The sequence below is a fragment of the Eschrichtius robustus genome, chromosome 12, assembly GCF_028021215.1.
Source record: "Eschrichtius robustus isolate mEscRob2 chromosome 12, mEscRob2.pri, whole genome shotgun sequence".
Lineage (NCBI taxonomy): Eukaryota > Metazoa > Chordata > Mammalia > Artiodactyla > Eschrichtiidae > Eschrichtius > Eschrichtius robustus.
In genome coordinates this window covers 68765343-68785771 of record NC_090835.1, presented here as the reverse complement: position 1 = coordinate 68785771, position 20429 = coordinate 68765343, and the positions used below count along the sequence as shown (strand labels likewise).

The following is a 20429-nucleotide window of genomic DNA, read 5'->3' as shown; positions in this document are numbered from 1 at the left end:
ACAAGAAGATCCCGGAGCTTTTCCCCGCCAACCCCGGGCTTTAACTCCTCCCCCTCAGCGTGGGGGCGGGGCGAGGAAAAGGTCAGGCCAGGAGTCACCTCCCCGCGCCGCCCGGCCGTCCCCTTCCTCCTTCCCACTGCCCGCCCCTCGCTCCACCGCGGTGAGGTCACGCGGGGGACGTCACGGGGTTCTGACGCCACAGAGGGGCGGGCCTCCGGGAGAGGAAGGGGCGGGGCTAGGCGAGCGACGCTTGCGCAGTGGGCGCGGCGCGGGAGGAGGCGGAGGCGGCATAGAAGCTAGAGGCGGCGGCGGCGGCGGAGGCGGCGGCACTGGGGGGGGGTGGGAGGGGGGGGAGCGCGAGAGTGAGTGAGTGGCTGAGTGAGTTTACCCCTATGAGGCGGTGAGAGGCCCGGGGCCTACCTCAGAGGAGCGGGGTCGCGACACCAGCTAGCAGCGGGCCCCCTCCCGGTCCCCGGGCCCGGCGGCGCGGCGGCGGCTCAGTTGTGAGGAGGCGGGGAAGCGAGTGTCCGGCCCCAGCCATGGAGGGCATGGACGTGGACCTGGACCCCGAGCTGATGCAGAAGTTCAGCTGCCTGGGCACCACCGACAAGGACGTGCTCATCTCCGAGTTCCAGCGGTTGCTCGGCTTCCAGCTCAACCCGGCCGGCTGCGCCTTCTTCCTGGACATGACCAACTGGTGAGCCGGCCCCGCCGCGCCAGCCCTGGCAGCGGCCTCGGGGCCCCGAGGGGAAGGGAAGGGACACCCAAGCTCGGCGGCCGGGCGGGACGGTCGGGCACTGAGGGGTACCCCCTTTCCGGGGCGGGGAGGGAGTGTGGGGAACCCTAGGGGCCTGGAAGAAATTTGGGGGCCGAGCAGGGATGGAGGGGGATGTATGAGGAGAGTTGGGGTCCGTGGAGGGCAGGAGAGGCGGAAGGGAGATGGGCGGGGGTTACTCCTGAGGTTCTGCGGAGTATTAGCGGCCGAGGAACGCGGGAAGAGGGGGAAAGACTTGAGGATCGAGGCACGGGGTCGACCTGTGAGGAAGAGCGCTGTGGTGTTGGCTAAGAGTAAAAAGCACAGAAAATCTGAATTTGGGGAGTGGGCAAAAGCTTGGGGTATGGAGTTAGGGGCTGAGGATGACAGAGATGAGGGGAAACAGGGAGAGAATTAGGTACTATGCAAGAACCTGGCGCGCGGGTGAGACTTGGGAGTTAAGAGCTGAGAAGAGCAGATGTGTGTGTGTGTGTGTGTGTGTGTGTGTGTGTGTGTGTGTCCATTCGAGGACAGATAAAGAAAAGGGAAAAACTTTATGGGGGAGGACAAGTGAGTACGGTAAGAAAGATGACTTTCCCAAGAGCTGTGCCAGGGAGCGGTGGGATCTACTAGTGGGATCCGCTAATGGAGGACCGGGAGTGCTAGACCTGGGGCAGGGTGTGGGAGAAACCTTAGGAAAAGTGAAGGAGAGAGCTTATCTTGGGGGAGAGAACTTTCTGAGGGGATTGGAACCCTGGGCTCCAGAATGCGGGAATGGAGAGGGGCTTATCCAGAGGGGCTTACCGGAAAGAAAGCTGGTTGGTAGATGTTTGGGAAAATGGAGAACTTGACTTAGGCTCGGAACCAAGTATTTTTGGCTTGGAGTTTCCTTTTAGAAGACTGAATTGGGACAGAAGACCATGACAACTTAGACTAAAGGAGTATTTCTTGGCTTTGGGTGGAGCACTTGCTATTTTTGATAAGCAAGGCTTCCCTTTGTTCTTTGAGGAGGGGTTGTTGAGTTCGCTCAGGGTGAGTGATCAAGTGGAGACCATTAGACTTCCTTTGAAAGGATTTCAGGTGAAACAACTCATCTTTCTTTGGTTGGAAAGCCATGAGATGATTGCCCTTTGCTCTCTGTGTTGGGCATGTGGAATCTTGTTTCTCTTGGCATCACTTATACAACCAGCCTCCCCTTTATTCCCTGTCCACTGGATGCCTCAAGCAATGCCAGAAAAAGAGGCTGTAAGCTTAGTCTTTATCCCGTTACTCATCGAGCCCTATCCTGAATGATGCCCATCTTATTAATGGGAGCCTTATAGCTGTGGTGACGTGTGAATTTTTTTCTGTGCAGCATCATTGGTAGGTCTTGTTGTTTATCTTTAAAGTTGATTGTTATAGTAAGAGTGGGATTGAGTTTCTAGATGTTTAGGAAACTCTTTGAATGCAGGAGATAGTCTTTATAATTAATAGTCTTTATAATTAAAGAAGCATTTGTGATCCCCACTTGTATCTTTTAAGTCCGGGATGATCTCAGACAGGGACTACAGCCTGCAGTAGTTTTCTGAACACCAGCCTATGTGTTTAATAGAGAGTGACAGGGGTTATTGAAAACACCAAGAAGAGGTACTACACTGGTGAGATTTAGAAGTAAAGCTATATCTTGAGGAGGGTTGTACCCTTGCCTGCCTGCTTCCCACCCCCAGCTCCTTTTCTTCCTTGTTTACACTAGTTCAGCATAAGAGACTTGGTATATTGTTGCTGCCAGTTTGGTAGGGGAGGATCATTATTTCTCCCCACCCTCTTGTGAGTTGTACCATTTAAATCCTGCCCTAATAAGTTTTTAGTTTTTTAGAGTCAGTATTAGTACAATTATTAATGGCTACAGAAACAATGTAATGAACTTTATATGTTTGAGGTGTGTGTGTTTAACATCTAAGATTGTTTGTTTTTAAGTGTTGTGAAAGGTGAGGCCCAGTGTGGATGAGAAAAAAAAATAATTATGGTTGCATTATAAAAATTTTATTTGAATTTTATATAAAAATTATTAAGCTCAATGACACTGAGTAGCATGTGTTCTGATGAGATGTTATCTCTGTATAAAACAAGGTGATATCAGCATTCCTGAACAAAGGAGTGAGCCATTAAAAAATGTATTCTGGTTTTAAAACAGAAGTCAGTAGCTTCTTAGGAATCCAGGCAATTAAGTGATAACTCAGCTTTAAGTACGTTACCTTATTTTTTGACTGTAGAAGTCATGTTCTTTCTTTTCTTTGATTATAAAATGAAAAATTTGTGAACTGAAGGAAGTAAGGCTTGTTATGCTTTTCTTTCTAATGAAAGCAGTTAGTTTCATAATCCAATATTGTGTTTTGATTCCTATGTTGACCTGGCTAAATTTGTCTTTGTTTTAAACAAATACTCATCATAATTAATAAAATCTAGTTAAAATACATACATGAATGCATACCTGGTCAAAATATTTGTGTGTTAAATAAATATCTAAAGTCTAGAAATTTTTTTTTTTAACATCTTTATTGGAGTATAATTGCTTTACCGTGGTGTGTTAGTTTCCAAGGTGAATCAGCTATACATATACATATATCCCCACATCTCCTCCCTCTTGGGTCTCCCTCCCACCCTCACTATCCCACCCCTCTAGGTGGTCACAAAGCACTGAGCTGATCTCCCTGTGCTATGCGGCTGCTTCCCACTAGCTATCTATTTCACATAGAAATGTATTGTTTTTAAGTGTCATTTAATGTCTGACTTTGGAAACTGTCGAGATAGTCCCGGTACAGGTTGCCAAAATTTCTCTCAAATTGCTGTGGTTAACCTGTTGAATTTGAGATGATTAACCCTCCTGTGACTTTATAAGTGCCTGCTTTGGGTTGTAATAAATAACCACCATTCAGTTGTCTAGTGATTGTTAAAAAATAATGTGGTAAAATAAAAATGATTATTTTAAAATGAAGGCCACGAGTCTTCTAAAATGAAACCCTACTTGGAAAGGTTTGTTTTCAAAAGTAAGAATTTATTTTTGTTATTGGTAACAAACAACTTTTTAAAAAGCTGTTGAAAATTGGCTAAATTGAGTGTGTTGGCCTTATAAGTTACCTACCGTGTAAACATAGATTTTTTTTTTTTTTTTTTAGTCTTAGGTTGGATATGCATTATATAGATATTTCTATTTAATTTAGAACCCAGTATTATTTCAGTTTTGTACTGTTTATACCTGAGCTGGCAGCTATGCTGCTGGAGATTGGTGGAACTGACTCTTAAAAAAGTAGTTAATTTTTAGTTCCTAACTAAGTACATAAAGCGCGTAAATGGTGTGGTGAAGGAACCCAATATCTGAAGCTAAACTGAAATGACTTATAGATTAGAATAACTTTCTATAGGTGGAATGTCTTGCAAAGACACTTTTGGGCTGTGAGTATAGAACTTGGAATTCTAAAACTGGAAGCTGGCTTAAGATTCTCTAGTTCATTCCAGTTTTTCCTGCAAAATTGCATATAACCCTTCCAAGATAGCTTATTCTTGCATTCCTGAGGGCAGAGATTTGCATGATACCTTATGGTAGTGTTTAATTACCTTTCTAGTTAGAATTATGTCAAAACTGAATCTTTCTTACTGTAATTAAGCTTTTTTCATTTGCTTGTGTCCTCCTTGGAGATGAAGAATATCTAATAAACACGTTCCTTAAGAGGTCAGAAAGCTTCTATTAATACAAATCACTAGAAATTTTCAACCATTTGTCATTTTAACACATTCAGTTTAATGGTTTCTCACTCTTTAATGTAGTCTGATAGATTTATATATATTTTTAAGTGGAAACCAACAGGATTGAGAGGAGAGCTTAATAGTGGTGAAATGTACATAACGTAAAATTTACCATTTTTAGTCAATTTTAAATTTACAGTTCAGTGTTACATGAGATTTTAAATTCAGTTGTGGCCCTCAAAGTCACTTGTCTCTGTTATGTTTTCAAAGTGAGTTATTCTTTAGTGTTTGTGACAAGAAGCAAATAACACTTGTAGATTTTTTAGAGAATGTTAACGTAGGAGTTATTTCTCATTATAGGGGTAAGTAAATTATCTTTGACCAGCATATAGACAATGTTGGTTGTTTCTGTCCCTCCTATTCATTAAGCTAGTGCTTTGCAGTTTTGGTGCAAAACTGCAAAAGTTTTGCAACATCCTAGGTTGCCTTCAGGTATCTTCGGGAAGCAGCGTGTATTTTTTGGAACACTACACACGCCCATCATGGATACAACAGATGTTTTCTAGAAAAATAACTCAGGAAAAACATTTTTGTAAAATAATGTCCTATTGACTTTCTCAGTATTGTCAGAGGCACCCTTTCTGGATAAAATGAAGGTATAACCACTATGCAATGAAGTGAAATCAGAATCTGGACGTGAAAATCAGTTGTACATCCTATCTGATCTCACAGTGCCTCCTCTGCCTGATCTTAATCCATTTCTCAGTCACCTGCATGCTAAATGAGTTTCTGATCCACTCTCTGGTTTATATGTATGCGTCTAGGAAAAGTCTCTTTATGACAGATAAAACATGATATTAATAATGGTTTCCTTTAAAAATGTGTGCCAAGCAGCAGCTTTAGGAAGAGAGTAGGAAGGGTTGCGTAACAATGACAGAGTGTTGTGCACGCTATTGCATTTTTAAGAAGGTTGGGAGTTCTTGGTTTGGACCTTCTTCTTTCCCACTTTTTTTGGCCTTTTTTGAGTGGCACACACAGGTTGGGACTCTGGGTATAATATAAAATAGTTTACAAACAGAGCATCAAGATTCATTTTAGTTTTAAAAGGAACACGGTAAAAAGCACATTGTTGTCCTGCAGGAAGTCTTTTTACTGTTCAAATGCTGTGGCACTTGCATTTCTGATTATATATCAAGTCAGAACTAATCTCCATTATCGCCAGGGTGGGTGGAGTTGTTTCTTTACCATCTCTTGTCTTCCGACTCGCCCACCCCAGTTTGTCTAGCACATAACAGCAAAAACTCAACCAAACAGTATTTATTTATTTATTTATTGGTCACAAGGCTTACGGGATCTTACTTAGTTCCCCACCAGGGATTGAATCTGGGCCCCGGCCTTGAAAGCACCAAGTCCTAACCACTGGACCACTGGGGAATTCCCTCAACCAGACAGTATTTAAAGAAACGTATTTTGGATAGACCCCTGGCATATAGTGTAATACAAAAGCAGAAGACAGCCTCTATCATAATTTGCTCTCTAACAGGAAAAGAACATGCCTGAAACTATGAGAAAAAGTTTGGGGATAATAAGGAAGCAGCATTCATATGTTAATGCTGAATTAACTGAGTAAAATTTCAGAACAGGTAGGAATGGACTGAATCAAACAGAACCAGTGATTCACAAATATTGAGTGCTTACTGTGGGCAGGTTGCTTTCTTAGAAGGTTTGAAATGGTTGGGATTTGAATTGATGGAAAAGTTGTGTAATGTTAGGTGGAGGATATTTCCTGAGTGAAACCAGGAAGGAGCAATTGGAGCAGAGCTCTCTGGAAGATTGGCTTGGCAAGAATGTGGTTCATGGGATCAGAAGTGACAAGAGATGGAGCTTATTTTTATTTTTGCTTTGGAATATTGTTGGTTTCTTAAAAAATTGGGCTGAAATTGACATAAAATTGAACCACAGTAAAGTGAACAATTCAGTGGTATTTAGTGTGTTCACAATGTTGTGCAACCACACCTCTGTCTAGCTAAAACATTTTCTTCACTGCAAAAGGAAACTCGGCACCCATCAAGAAGTTGCTTTCCATTCCCTTCTCCCCCCAGCCCCTGGCAACCACCAATCTGAATTCTTTCTCTATGGATGTATCTATCCTGGATATTTCATATAAATGGAATCATAAATATTTTTCCTTTTGTGTGTGGCTTCTTTCAAGCTTCATCGTGTTGTGTATAGCATGTATCAGTACTTCATTCCTCTTAATGGCTGTTTAATATTCCAGTGTATGTGTATACCACAGTTTGTCCATTCATCCATTGGTGGACATTTGAGCCATTTCTACCTCTTGGCTATTGTGAATAGCACTGCTGTGAACATGCGTTTAGGTATACTTGTTTGAGTACCTGTTTTCATTTCTTTGGGTATATATGTAGGAGTTGAATTGCTGGGTCATATGGTAATTCTATATTTAACTTTTTGAGGAGCCACCAGACTATTTTCCACAGTGGCTGAATCATTTACATTCCCCTAGCAATGCTTGAGGGTCTGTACCAATTTTCCTACAAACTTGACAACACTTATTTTGCTTTTTTAAATTATAGTGAGTCTGCAGTGGTACCTCATTGTGAGATTGATTTGCATTTCTCTGATTACTAATTGTATTGAATGTCTTTTCATATGCTTGTTGGCCATTTGTATATCTTTTTTGGAGAAATGTTTATGAAAGTCCTTTGCTGGTTTTTTAGCTGGACTGTTTGTCTTTTTGTTGTTCAGTTATAAGGGTTCTTTATATATTTTAGATACTAGACCCTTATCAGATATTTGATTTGCAAATATTTTCTCCAATTCTGTGGATTGTTTTTTTACATAATTAAAAAATCTGTTTATTTATTTATTTTTGGTTGCGTTGGGTCTTCGTTGCTGTGTGTGGGCTTTCTCTACTTGCGATGAGCAGGGGCTACTCTTCGTTGCGGTGCATGGGCTTCTCATTGTGGTGGCTTCACGTGTTGCGGAGCACGGGCTCTAGGCGCGCGGGCTTCGGTAGTTGTGGCACACAGGCTTAGTTGCTCTGCGGCATGTGGGATCTTCCCAGACCAGGGCTCGAACCCATGTCCTCTGCATTGGCAGGCGGATTCTTAACCACTGCACCACCAGGGAAATCCTCTATGGATTGTTTCTAAAATTTTCTTGTTAATGTCCTTTGATGCATAAATGTTTTTAATTTTGGTGATGTCCAATTTATTTAATTTTTTGTTGTTGCTTGTGCTTTTGGTGTTATAGCTAATAATTTATGCCAATCCAGGATCATGAAGATTTACCTCTATGTTTTCTTCTAAGAGTTTTATGGTTTCAGTTCTTATATTTAGGTCACTGATCCATTTTGAGTTAATTTTTGCATATGGTTGAGGTGGGAGTCCATCTTCATTCTGTAGAGTTTAATTTTGATCATATTATATGCTCTGGAATTGGCTTCTCATTGACTCTGCATTAAATATATCCTTTACTTGTATTAAATATGTACTGTGCTTGCTTTGGCTACCATTGAAAATTGGGCCAGAAAAATGTGCCAGGTTTTCTGATGGGGGAAAAAATTTGTGCATGTTCTATTGGCACCAAAAACTAAATGTATGTTCAAAAGGTCAATCCTCCCCGCCCCCAATCCTTCAGCTTTTCTTTCTGACTTTTTCCTGTTTCATTAATAGCTACAGTGGTCTTCCAGACATAAGGCTTGAACTGTGTTATTTCCAGTGCCCTCTCTTTCCTGGATACCCCAGATCATTTGCCAAACCCAGCTCATTTCCACTCTGCAGTGCACCTCCCAACTGTCTCTTTTTTCCATTCTCCTTGCCATCACCTTAGCTTATATAGATTATGTTACCACTTTAACAGGGTAACATAGGAATAGTCTCCAAATTGGTTTTCTGCACCAGGTTCTCCTCCTTCCAGTCCATTTTGTGGACATACCCCTACCAGGTCAGTCTTTCTGAATCACAGCTTTGATCAGGGCCCTTCTTTTCTCAGAAACCTTTGTGCCTTGTTGCGGACCAGGTAAAGAGCAGAGAGCTTTAGCTTGACATTCAGGACCTTCCATAGATTGATCCAGCATATCTTTTGTGATGGATATCCTGCTCCTCTCCGCCCCGTTCTAGCTGGCCGGCTGCTCATTTCCCACACATACTTTTGCTTTCCCAATTTTTAACTTTTTTCTTCTACCTAGAATACTGTTATTTCCTTTCTTTATACCTCATGAAATCCTATTGCTTTTTTTTGAAATTGGGACACGAATTCTTGGTAGTGCTGTCTTCTCTGAACTGCACTCTTGCCTTTTTAATAACGGTTATCATATACTATACACAGCCTGGAGAGGAAAATGTCCCCTAACGGCCTTTGTTTCTTCCTTAGCGTCTGATGCAACACTTTGTATGTAGTAGGTGCTCAATAAATATTTGTTGAAGTAGTACCTGAAGGTAGGTGGGAATAAAGATTTTGTTTTTATGGAAGTCTTGAAGTCTAGTGCTGTTAGAAGAAACAAGTTCTATAAACTAAGCTTCTTTTCAGGCTCTTTGGTTTGTAGGTTTAATTTGGGCATACATGGCATGAAAGCAAATTGAAATTTAAGTAACAACAAGAATATTGTTTCTGGAAGCAATCTGAGCCCTCTGCAGGTTGGCCCCACCTTGTTATATACCTACCTTTCCAGGCATGTCTCCTTATACTAAATATTTTTTGTAATCAGTTTATGAGAGAATGTATTATTAGTCAAAGTTAGGTAACAGTTATTTAGATATGAATGGAGAAAAATATTTTGTAAAATCTCTGAAGTTCTCCTGGATCTTTGCCAGTATTTTTTATTGAGGAAAAACTGTAAAAAGCAGTATAAGCACATAGTAAGTTCAAATAATTTAGAAGGGTCTAAACAGGAATTGCAAACTAAAATGCTTATAGATGCCAGGTGGGGGACATGAACAGTTGAAGTATGCGTGAGCTAGAAAGCACTTGCCTTTTATAAAGAGGATGTCTGATACTTGCCTTAAGTCAAATATTGCCATGCTGGAATGAGGGCCCAGCGTTCTTAGATTTTTCCATTTTTTCAAGAGAAGCCAGAAATTCAGATTTTTATGGGAAATTTCCTGATTTTCAAACGTTGGCAACTATTTTAAATACTTTTAAAACATTGTGTGGGCCAAATAAACTACATCTGTAGGTGGGATGTGGTCCTTGGGCCGCTAATTTGCAACCTGTGGATGAATAGTGAAAAGCAAAAATCCCCTCCCCTTTCTAGATATAGCCACTACTATTTCTTCTGTACCTTTTAGAAAATGTTCATGTCTATAGACTTTTGTACGTATACACAGGTAATTTTTTATGCATGTGTGTATATGTATATGTGTATATAAAAAATTAAATGTATATAAAAACTTAATAGCAGTGGTATTGCTATTTGAATAATTATTCTTCCTATCCAGACTAGTGGGTACCATATCTCTTGCACCTTCTTTGCTTCAATGGGCAGTGAATTAGCTGTCAAGGTACTTGGATAGGATGATCAAATAGATACACTTTTTAAATTGACAATGCAGTGGTGAAACTGATATATTGTAAATCAACTGTACTTCAATAAAAAAACACATAATAAAAACCAACGAAAAGCAGTAAAAAACCCGTGCAGTGGTGGATTTGGTCTCTTCAAATATAGTAAAATTCCTTCATTGTATTAACAGACTCTCATCTAGTGATTACTTATACTTATTAAACCTTTGTTTTGCTGTGTTAAGAGCAAAATGTGTTAAACAATCTAGCAGTGAGCTCATCTGAATTTACTTATGAGGTACTGTCAGAGAACACATTTCATAATTTGAACTTTTTAGGGACCCAAAACACAGAACTGAAACTCACTTTAACTCTTTATTAAACCACCTTGTACAGATAACACTAATACATTTTTCACTCTATGGAAGGGTAATTGATTTTGTAAGTGATTTTCTAATGATTTGCCAAAGTTAATGTATGTCTTGGGAGGGGTAGCAGTTTATTCCAAATATGGAACTCAGCTTCATTGAATTTACTATGTACTGGGTTTGAAAAGACTCACTTTTAAAAATGAATGGTTACGTTTTCTTAAAATGTTTGAGCCTCGGGTCTGTACAGTGTTTCCAGGAGTTTGAACTTGAATTATTGTGCTTGAGGTCAGTGATTCATAGCCTATTATGTAGCAACAGCTTACTAATGATTGATTGAATGATACACGATGTGCTTCTAAAATGCTTTGTGGTCAGCACTTATCTTCTAAAGTAAATTTTGCTTTTTAATTAAAAAAATACTTCGATAACAGACTTTGAGTAGTGAAATCATTAGCCGAGGGATGGGGTTTGCATACGCCTGTAACTGGGAACTACTGCCTTTAAAATATTTTAAAATTAAAAAATAGTATCAATTGTATTATGACATAGATCTTACTGCATATAAGCTAGAAAATACCAAAAAGAAAAAAGAAAAAAATAAGCCATACTCATGGGACCCAGAAATAAGCAATTTTAACCTTTTGATCTATATCCTTTTAATACTATTGTGTGTGTGTGTACCTGTGTTTGCTTTACAAAAGTGGAGTATTTACTATATTCTGGGTATTGTTTTAAGTGATTAAGTTTAATATATAATTTAATGTTCATAATAATTCTGGGAAATAAATACTGTTATCTTCATTTTACAGAAAAGGATTAGAGACTCAGTGAAGTTAAATAACTTACCTAAAGTTATGTGGGTAATAAATGGTAGAAATAGGATTCAAGTATAAGCAGCCTGGGACCAGAGTCTGTGCTCCTGATTGTTGTGTTTTACACACTGTATGGGTTTCTAGGACTGCCATAACAAATTACCACAAGCTGAGTGGCTTAAAACAAATTTATTCTCTTACAGTTCTGGAGGTTGCAAGTCTGAATTCAGGGCGTGGCCAGGGCTATGCTCCCTCTGAAGATTCTTGGGGAAGAATTCTTCCTTACCTCTTCTTAGCTTCTGATAGCTCCTGGCGTTTCTTGGTGTTCCTTGGCTTGTAGATGCATCACTCCAGTTTGTCTCAGAAGTCACATGACCGTCTTCTGTGTGTGTGTGTGTGTGTGTGTGTGTGTGTGTGTGTGGTGTGTGTGTGTGTGTGTGTGTGTGTGTGTGTTGGGGGGGGTAGGGAGTGGGTGGGTGGGAGTATGTGTCTCCTTAGAAGGAAACCAGCCACTTGGATTTTGGACCCAACCTAATCTAGTATGACCACATCTTAACTGATTATGTCTGCACAGACTCTGTTTCCAAGTAAGATCATGGTTCTGAGGTTCTGGAAGGACATGAATTCAGGGGGATACCCTTCAACCAATATACACACTACTTGTAGTCTGTTTTCACTTAAAAATATGACCATTTCTCCATTCTTTTTTTTTTAAAGATTTATTTATTTAATTATTTATTTATTTACTTATTTTTGGCTTGTCGGGTCTTAGTTGCGGCACGTGGGATCTTTGTTGAGGCATGCGGGATCTTTCGTAGCGGCGCACGGGCTTCTTGCTGGTTGTGGCGGCATGTTTTCTCTCTCTAGTTGTGGCCCGCAGGCTCCAGGGCGCGTGGGCTCTGTAGTTGTGGCGCTCAGGTTCCAGAGCGTGTGGGCTCTGTAGTTTGTGGCACGCAGGCTTTCTAGTTGAGGCACATGAGTTCAGTAGTTGTGACATGCGGGCTTAGTTGTCCTGCAGCATGTGGGATCTTAGTTCCCTGACCAGGGATTGAACCCGCGTTCCCTGCATTGTAAGGCAGATTCTTTACCACTGGACAACCAGGCAAGTCCCCATTTCTCCATTCTTAATAAATATGATTCTGTACTTTTATTTTAAAGGCTTCACAATATTCCTTTACATGGATATAGAAATGTTCCCCTCCTCAATGCTTTAAAACAAACTTTAATATGTTGTTGAGTATGGACTTTAGGCCAAGCCATTTCAGGTCAATCATCCACCTCAGTTGTCAAGATTTTTTTAACTGGGAGAGCAGGATACGTAGGTGCACCATCTCACGTATAGAGGTCTTATCCCCTTCTTACTTTAAAACACACACACAAATGGAATCACACTATACATACTGTTCTTAGGTTAGCTTGTTTAACTTTACAATGTGGACATTCTTTTTCTTTTTTTTTAATGGATACATGGTATTCCATTGTGGCTGACCACATTTTGTTTAACCACTTCCTTACTGATGGACAGTTCGTTTCTAGGTATTTGCTTTTATAAAGCTGCTCTGGTATAGGTATCTTGATACAAACTTGTGGATACAGTCCTAGAAGTGGGATTGCTGGGGCTAGGTGTATGGCCAGTATAAATTTTGATAGGTAGTATCAAATTCACTTCAAATGTACCAATTTTATTGTACCAATTTTCATTTTTACTGTCAGTATACAAGAGTGCTTGTTTTGCCACCCTCTTAGCCATGGAAGAATGGTCTTTACATTGTTGCTGGTCTGATAGGTTAAATATATTATTCATTTTAATTTGTATTGCTTTAATTATGAGTGAGGTAGGGCATCTTTCCTTATACTTATTGGCCATTTGTATCCCCCCTTGCCCCCCAGCTTTGTTGAGGCCATTTGTATTTTTCTGTGACTTTTTTGTGTGTTTTTCTGTCTACCTCTATTGGATTGTTATTCTTTTTTTCATTGATTTGTGTGAGCTATTTGCATATTAAGGAAAATAGCTTATTAAATACTTACCTTTCCTCCAGTTTGTCTTTTAACATGATTTATGATTTTTGTTTTAACTGTGTAGAAGTTTTTTGGTGAATTTTTGTGAAGTTGAATCCAGCAGTCTTTTCCTTTTTGATTTCTGCTTTTGGTTTCATGCTTAGAAATCCTTCCCCCACCTAATCGTTATATAATTATTCACCTCTGTTTTCTTTATGATTGCATAATTTACATATAAATTTTTTATACAGATGAAACTTGTTTGGCAGTGTGCTGGGGTTGATATCTAACATGTTTTTCAGATGATTAGTCAGTTTTCCCATTTATTGTGAAATTTACATTTCCCCCCAATGATTTGAAATGCTATCTTTATCATATATCAAATGCTTATGTATATATTTGGGCTTGGTTTTGAGATTCTTCCTCTGTTGTACTGGTGTGTATGTCCGGTTTTCTAAGGTTGAATAAGAATTTTAATGTTCACTTAAAAAATATTTTTAAAGGGAAGTACATTTTCTTCTTATAATTTTCATTTTATCTGCATTATAAAGGCACATAGTTTAAAGGGTAAGGTAGTTCTACAGGCTTGTTAAAAGGAACCAGGGATTCTAGAGTCCTTTTTTCTTACTCATTTCCAAAGGCAGTCTTTTTAAATTCTTTCAGCTGATTTTTTGGGTTTTTACCTCTATTGATTTTTTTTTTTTTTCTTTTCTGTTTTGACCATTATCTGTTGACTTCCCACAGGGAGATGAGGATGTTATTCTGTGAGAGCCAATGTGGTGGTAAAGAGCAAAGTTCAAAGCTTCTGCTATTTACTGTCTGTGTGACCTTCGGCAAGTTATTTTACTGTCTCTGTGCCTTGGTTCCTTATATATAAGGACAATATCAGTTTTTACCTGAGGATTGGATAAATTAATATGTGTAAAGATTTAGAGCTGTACCCAGCACATGGTAATTTTCAGTTACACTCACCCTCTCTCTAATGCTCCCATTTTAATTATTTGTGATTTGGTTAAATCAGTTTTCAGTGTTTATGTTGTTTTAACTATTTAAATCCTTATTGACACTTGAGCCATTAGTGTACTGGGATTCATCTTCCTTTTCTGCACAATCTTTTGCTGCCCTAGGGGGAATCATTGTCTTGATTTTTTGGTTTGCTCAGTTTCTTAGATAGTTTTAAAATGCTTTATTTATTAAGTTTCAGGTGTACAGCATTATAGTTCAACATCTGTAGACAACATCTGTATACAGGATATACAGAAAATTCTGTTTTTTCTGTATAGGGATCAGATTTTGTTTTTAAAAAATATTTATTTGTTTATTTATATATTTATTTATTGTTGGGTCTTCGTTGCTGCGTGCGGGCTTTCTTTAGTTGTGGCAAGCGGGGGCTACTCTTCGTTGCGGTGCGTGGGCTTCTCATTGCGGTGGCTTCTCTTGTTGTGGAGCACGGGCTCTAGGTGCACGGACTCAGTAGTTGTGTCACGCAGGCTCAGTAGTTGTGGCGCGTGGGCTCTAGAGCGCGGGCTCTAGAGTGCAGGTTCAGTAGTTGTGGCGCACGGGCTTAGTTGCTCCGTGGCATGTAGGATCTTCCCAGACCAGGGCTCGAACCCGTGTCCCCTGCATTGGCAGGCGGATTCTTAACCACTGCTCCACCAGGGAAGTCCTGGATCAGATTTTTTAAACTAAGTTATCCTCAAACTCCTTACTATCTATGAATCTATTCTCAGTAGGTTTAGACACTTCAGGTGTTCTGTTGGTTTTATCTTTGTGAAGAAGTCTTCCACAGTGTTTGACCCACTATGACTGGACTGGTAGAACTCTAGGTCTGCTCACAGCTCCCCTGGTACCCCGGGGATTTCTTTCATACTTTCCCTACTTTGTTGGAACCCCTGTTTTCTGGACCCCATTTTTTTAAACTTCCTAAGAGTGCAGAGGAGATAAAATTTGAGACTTTCGTATTCTGAAACTGTATTTTACTCTTGTGTTTAGTTGATAATCCCAGGTTTGGTTAGGTAGCGATTTGAAGATTGGAAGTATTTTTCTCAGAATTTTGAAGGCACTGTTCCTTTGTTTTGTGTTTTTCAGTGGAAATGTTGAAATGTGATGCTGTTCTGATTCTTTGTTCTTTGAATGAATTCTGTTTTTTCCCTTTCTGGAAGCTTTTGGTAACTTTGCTGTGTCCCCAGTGTCCTGAAATTTGACAATGATGCATTTCAGCCTGTGTTCTCATATATTGTGCTTAGCCTTGGGGAGCTCTTTTAGTCTGGAAACTGTCCTCTGTTCTTGGAATGTTTCTTATTTTTTTTTTTCCAGTTTTATTGAGATACTACACCACTGTATAACTTTAAGGTGTACAGCATAATGATTCGACTTACATACCTCATGAAATGATTATCACAGTAAGTTTAGTAAACATCCATCATGTCATATAGATACAAAATTAAAGAAATAGAAAAAAATTTTTTCTTGTGAGCGAGCTCTTAGAATTTAGTCTCTTACTAACCTTCATATATAACATATAGCAATGATAATTATATTCATCATGTTGTACATTACATCCCTAGTGCTTATTTATCTTATATCTGGGATTTTGTACCTTTTGACTGCCTTCCTGCAGTTCCCCCCTCCGCCTCTGGTAACCACAAATCTGATCTCTTTTTCAATGAGTTTGTTTGTTTTTGAAGTATAATTGACCTACAATAGCACTATGTTAGTTCCTGTTACACAATATAGTGATTTGCTATTTTTATGTATTTCAAAATGATCACCACAATAAGTCTGATAAGTCTAGTTATGATATGTCACCATACAAAGATATTACATAGTTATTGATTATGTTCCTCACACTGTACATTTCATAACTGTGGCTCATTTTTTTGCAGCTGGAAGTTTGTTCCTCTTATCTCCCTCACCTATTTCTTTCCTCCCCCTACCCCCGCTCCTTGCCACCACCTGTTTGTTCTCTCTGTCTATACCTCTGTTTCTCTTTTGTTGTGTTTGTTCATTTGTTTTGTTTTTTTTAGATCTTAGAAATTTTCTTGAATTAATTCTTTGATTTCCTCCTCTTCATTTTCTCTGTTCTCTTTTCTTAGCTCTCCTATTTTTCAGACACTGGATTTTCTGTTCTGGTCCTCTGTCTTATCTTTTTTTTCCCCTCTTTTAAGCTTTTGACAAAATTTTTGCTCTCTTTTCTGAGATCTCCTCAGTGTTGTTTTTCTTCAGGTTGCCTTTTCTGTTTGCTTGCTTTAGTTTTTTTCTATCATATTAGATACTTTACCTTATGTACTTGCTGTTTATTAGCTATCTACTCGTATTTAAGAGTAGGACACAAAAAGTTGTTTGAAAGTTGTGGGCCTGACTGCAGGGTTTGTTAAATGAGGGCTTAACAGCTCCACCCATTTCCTCCAGGGTGGGGCAGTCACCAGCTATGCAGTGTTTAGACTGTATTGAGGATCTGAGGTCTGATGCATAGTTTAGGCAAATGCATAACTTCTGTTTTTATCCATGTCTTTACCTTCACTTGTAGGGTACCTGGTGCTCTTAATTTCTGAACCTTTTGGGGAATCCTCATTTTAAGTTGGATTGCTTCTCTACTTGTTCCCACTGCTGGCCGAGGAGGAGTCATCTTTCTCAGGTTGGCTAAGTCATTTACCACTTGTCTGTCTGCTTTCTAGCCACCCAAATATTGCCTCCTCACTTGTTCATTTGGTCCTTGTGAATTTCTGACTTTTTCCCGCATTTTTCTTCATTCAGGCTGCTATAACAAAAATATCATAGATTGTGTGGCTTGATAAACAACAGAGATTTATTTCTCACATATCTGGAGGCTGGGAAGTCCAAGGTCAGGGTACCAGCAGATTCAATGTCTGGTGAGGGTCCAATTCCTGGTTTACGGATGACTGACTTTTCACTGTAACCCCATGTGGTGGAAGGGGCAAGGGAGCTCTCTGTGATGGCTTTTATAAGGACACTAATTCCATTCGTGAGGGCTTTACCCTTGTGACCTAATCACCTCCCAAAGGCTCCACTGCCTAATACCATCACATTGGGAGTTAGGGTTTCACAATGAATTTTGGGGGGACACAAATGTTCATTCAATCTGTAGAACTATACCTACATTTTAGGAGGGTTTTGGGAGAGAGCTGAGGCTAGTGTGTGAAATTTTTTTTTTAATTAGTTAATTTAGTTTTGGCTGCATTGGGTCTTTGTTGCTGTGCGTGGGCTTTCTCTAGTTACGGCGAGCAGGGGCTACTCTTCGTTGCGGTGTGCAGGCTTCTTATTGCAGTGGCTTCTCTTGTTGCGCAGCACGGGCTCTAGGCGCGTGGGCTTCAGTAGTAGTTGTGGCTCATGGGCTCTAGAGCGCAGGTTCAGTAGTTGGGGCACACGGGCTTAGTTGCTCTGAGGCATGTGGGATCTTCCCGGACCAGGGCTCGAACCCGTGTCCCCTGCATTGGCAGGCGGATTCTTAACCACTGAGCCACAGGGAAGTCCCTGAAATTTTTAATTGGAAGCTGAAAGGAAGTATTGGATTTGGATCTAAAATTTTTTATTCTGCCTTTTTATTCTTACGATTTATGTGATTGTCTGGATATGATGTAAAATTTTAGTATACCAATTGAATAATTGATCAAGTTGTGATGATGTTGTATTTAGATAGCTTTCCTTCGCCAAAATGGATCTGCATTTACCTGAAGGATAAAAAACAAACTACAAATACTTATCTCTGGCTATGAGATTATGAAGTTGTTTTTTATTTTCTTTTTCACTTTAATTCTTACATTTTCTATAATGAATATGTATTACTTGTGTAATTAGGAAAAAATAATACCTAAGTAGAGAAAACATTGTTAAACATCCTTAGATAAAAATTTGCCCTAGGTTCCAATATGTTCTTCTTTTATTTAATCCTAAATGTATCAGAGTTGTTCTCTGTCCTTTACTTCTTTTAGGTAATCTACAGTTAGAAACACTAATTTTGGGGTGAGTGTATGTGCTGTGCAGAGTTCATTCTGTCTGTCCCCCAGCTTTTTATTTTGAAGACTTTTAAAACTATAGAAGAGTTGAAAGATTAGCACAATGAATACCTGTATAATTGCCATTTTACCGTATCTGCTTTACTTTTTAAGTATTTTCAATGAAGTATAATTTACATATCATAAATTAACCCATTTAAAATAGATAATTGAATGATTTTTAGTAAGTTTACAGAACTGAGCAACCATCACTACAATCCAGTTGTATAATATTTTCATCATTCTAAGAAGGCTTTGCCTGCCTGTTTATAGTTAATCACCATTCCTACTTCCAGCCTCAGGCAAACACTGATTTTTTTTCTGTCTCTAACTAATTGCCTTTTCTTTTACTTTTTATATCGATGGAATCATATAATAAGGGGTCTTTTTTAAAAAAATTATTTATTTATTTAGGTTGCGCCAGGTTTTAGTCGTGGCACGTGGGATCTTCGTTGCGGCATGTTTTAGTTGTGGCACGTGAACTCTTAGTTGCAGCATGTGGACTCTTAGTTGTGGCATGCATGTGCGATCTAGTTCCTGGACCAGGGATTGAACCCAGGCCCCCTGCATTGGGAGCATGGATTCTTAACCCACTGGACCACCAGGAAAGTCCCATAAGTGGTCTTTAGTATCTGGCTTCTTTCAGTTAGTGTTTGTTTATGAGGTTTATCCATGTTTTAGCGTGTATCAGTATTTTTATTGCTGAGTAATTTTCCATTGCATGGATATACCACATTTTGTTTATCCATTTACCAGTTGATGGACATTTGGATTTTTTCTACTTGGCTATTATGAATAAAACTGCTATGAACATTCATTTGCAAGACTTTGGATGTATGTTTTAATTTCTTCTGGGTAGATACCTAGGAATTGATTGCTATTTTGTATTGTAAAATTATGTCTTTTTAAGAAACTGCCAAACTCTTTTCCAAAGTAACTACCATTTTCCATTCCCACCAGCAATGTGTGAAAGTTCTCTCTCTGGATTTTATTTTATTTTTCTTCCCTGAACCATTTGAGATATATTGCAGACATCATGACATTTCACCTCTTAGTCCTTCAGCAGATAACTTCTAAGAACAAGGGCGTCATCCTACATATCTGCAATGTCATTGTCACTCCCAAGGAATTTAGCCTGGAAATAATAGTGTTATCCAATATACAGTGCATATCTAGATTTTCCTATTTGTTCCCCAGATGCCCTTTATAACTTTTTTAAAAAAAATCCAGAGTCTTCTCAAGCATCTCATGATATATTAGGTTGTCATGTCTTTAATCTAGAACAGTCCCTCACCTTTGCCATTTGCTTGTTTTATGACATTGACATTTTTTAAAAGTCCAGGCCAGTTGTCCTCTGGAGTGTCCCATATTGATGATTAGTCTGTTTCCTCATGGTTAAATTCAGGTTAAACGTTTTGTTGTTGTTAGAAATGTGTCTTCTGTTGCATCACATCAGGAGGCATCTGCTTTTGTCCCATTATTATGCTAAATTTGAGTATTTAGTTAAGACAGTGTTCACCTGTTATTCTCCTTTGTAATTAGTAAGTAATCTGTGATAGACTGTGAGAATATCCTTTTCCCCAGCAATCTTTCTCCTGTTTTAGTATCCATTGATGATCCTTGCTTGAGTTGTTTATTGCCTAGTGGTTGCAAAAAGATAACTTTCTAATTCTGTTGTTCCTTCTGTGTTTATTAGTTCGCAGTCTTTTGTAAAGATATTGCTAATTTTTAAATGGAACTTGTCAGAGTCATGAAGGATTTTATGGAGAATGAAGCAGATTTTGGTTGCTTGTCTTAATAGTGTTGAGCTTAGCATATTTACCTTACACTAAGCCACAGAGGATCCAAAGAAACGGTACTGGAGAGAGAGAGAGATCTCCTTGACCTTTGCGAAGCTTGAAATACATAAACTTTTTCACTGTGTTTACATTATTTGGGGATGTTTGCTGCTTTTCTCTCTTTGAGAGACCACTCTTTTTAAGGAATAAGAAAAAGCTACAGAAATGGTTTTTCTTAAGCTTTTATTAGTTTTTCTTTGTAAACCAAATTAGTTTTTTTTCCCCGTGTTTGTTTGGATGGTTTTGTGATTTTTTTTTTTTGATAGTAATTTAACTGGTGGTAATTATGCAGTATCATGCAAAGTAGCTATTTTTAAAAATCCTTTTCTTCTGTAATGTAAAAGAAATGCCATAGTTGGATGAGCCGTCCAAACCTGACTGCTTCTCATGTG

General features: G+C 39.2%; 1 protein-coding gene across 2 annotated transcripts in view; it reads left to right on the top strand.

Moving 5' to 3' along the window:
• Positions 1-352: 352 nt before the first annotated feature.
• The window catches only part of ILRUN (inflammation and lipid regulator with UBA-like and NBR1-like domains), a 114108-nt gene continuing 94031 nt past the window's right edge, over positions 353-20429 (top strand). For both annotated transcript variants that reach the window (XM_068557346.1, XM_068557345.1), the window contains exon 1: positions 353-697. In XM_068557346.1, the coding sequence (XP_068413447.1) occupies positions 540-697 (158 nt within the window). In that variant the 5' untranslated portion in view covers positions 353-539. The remainder of the gene's footprint in view (positions 698-20429) is intronic.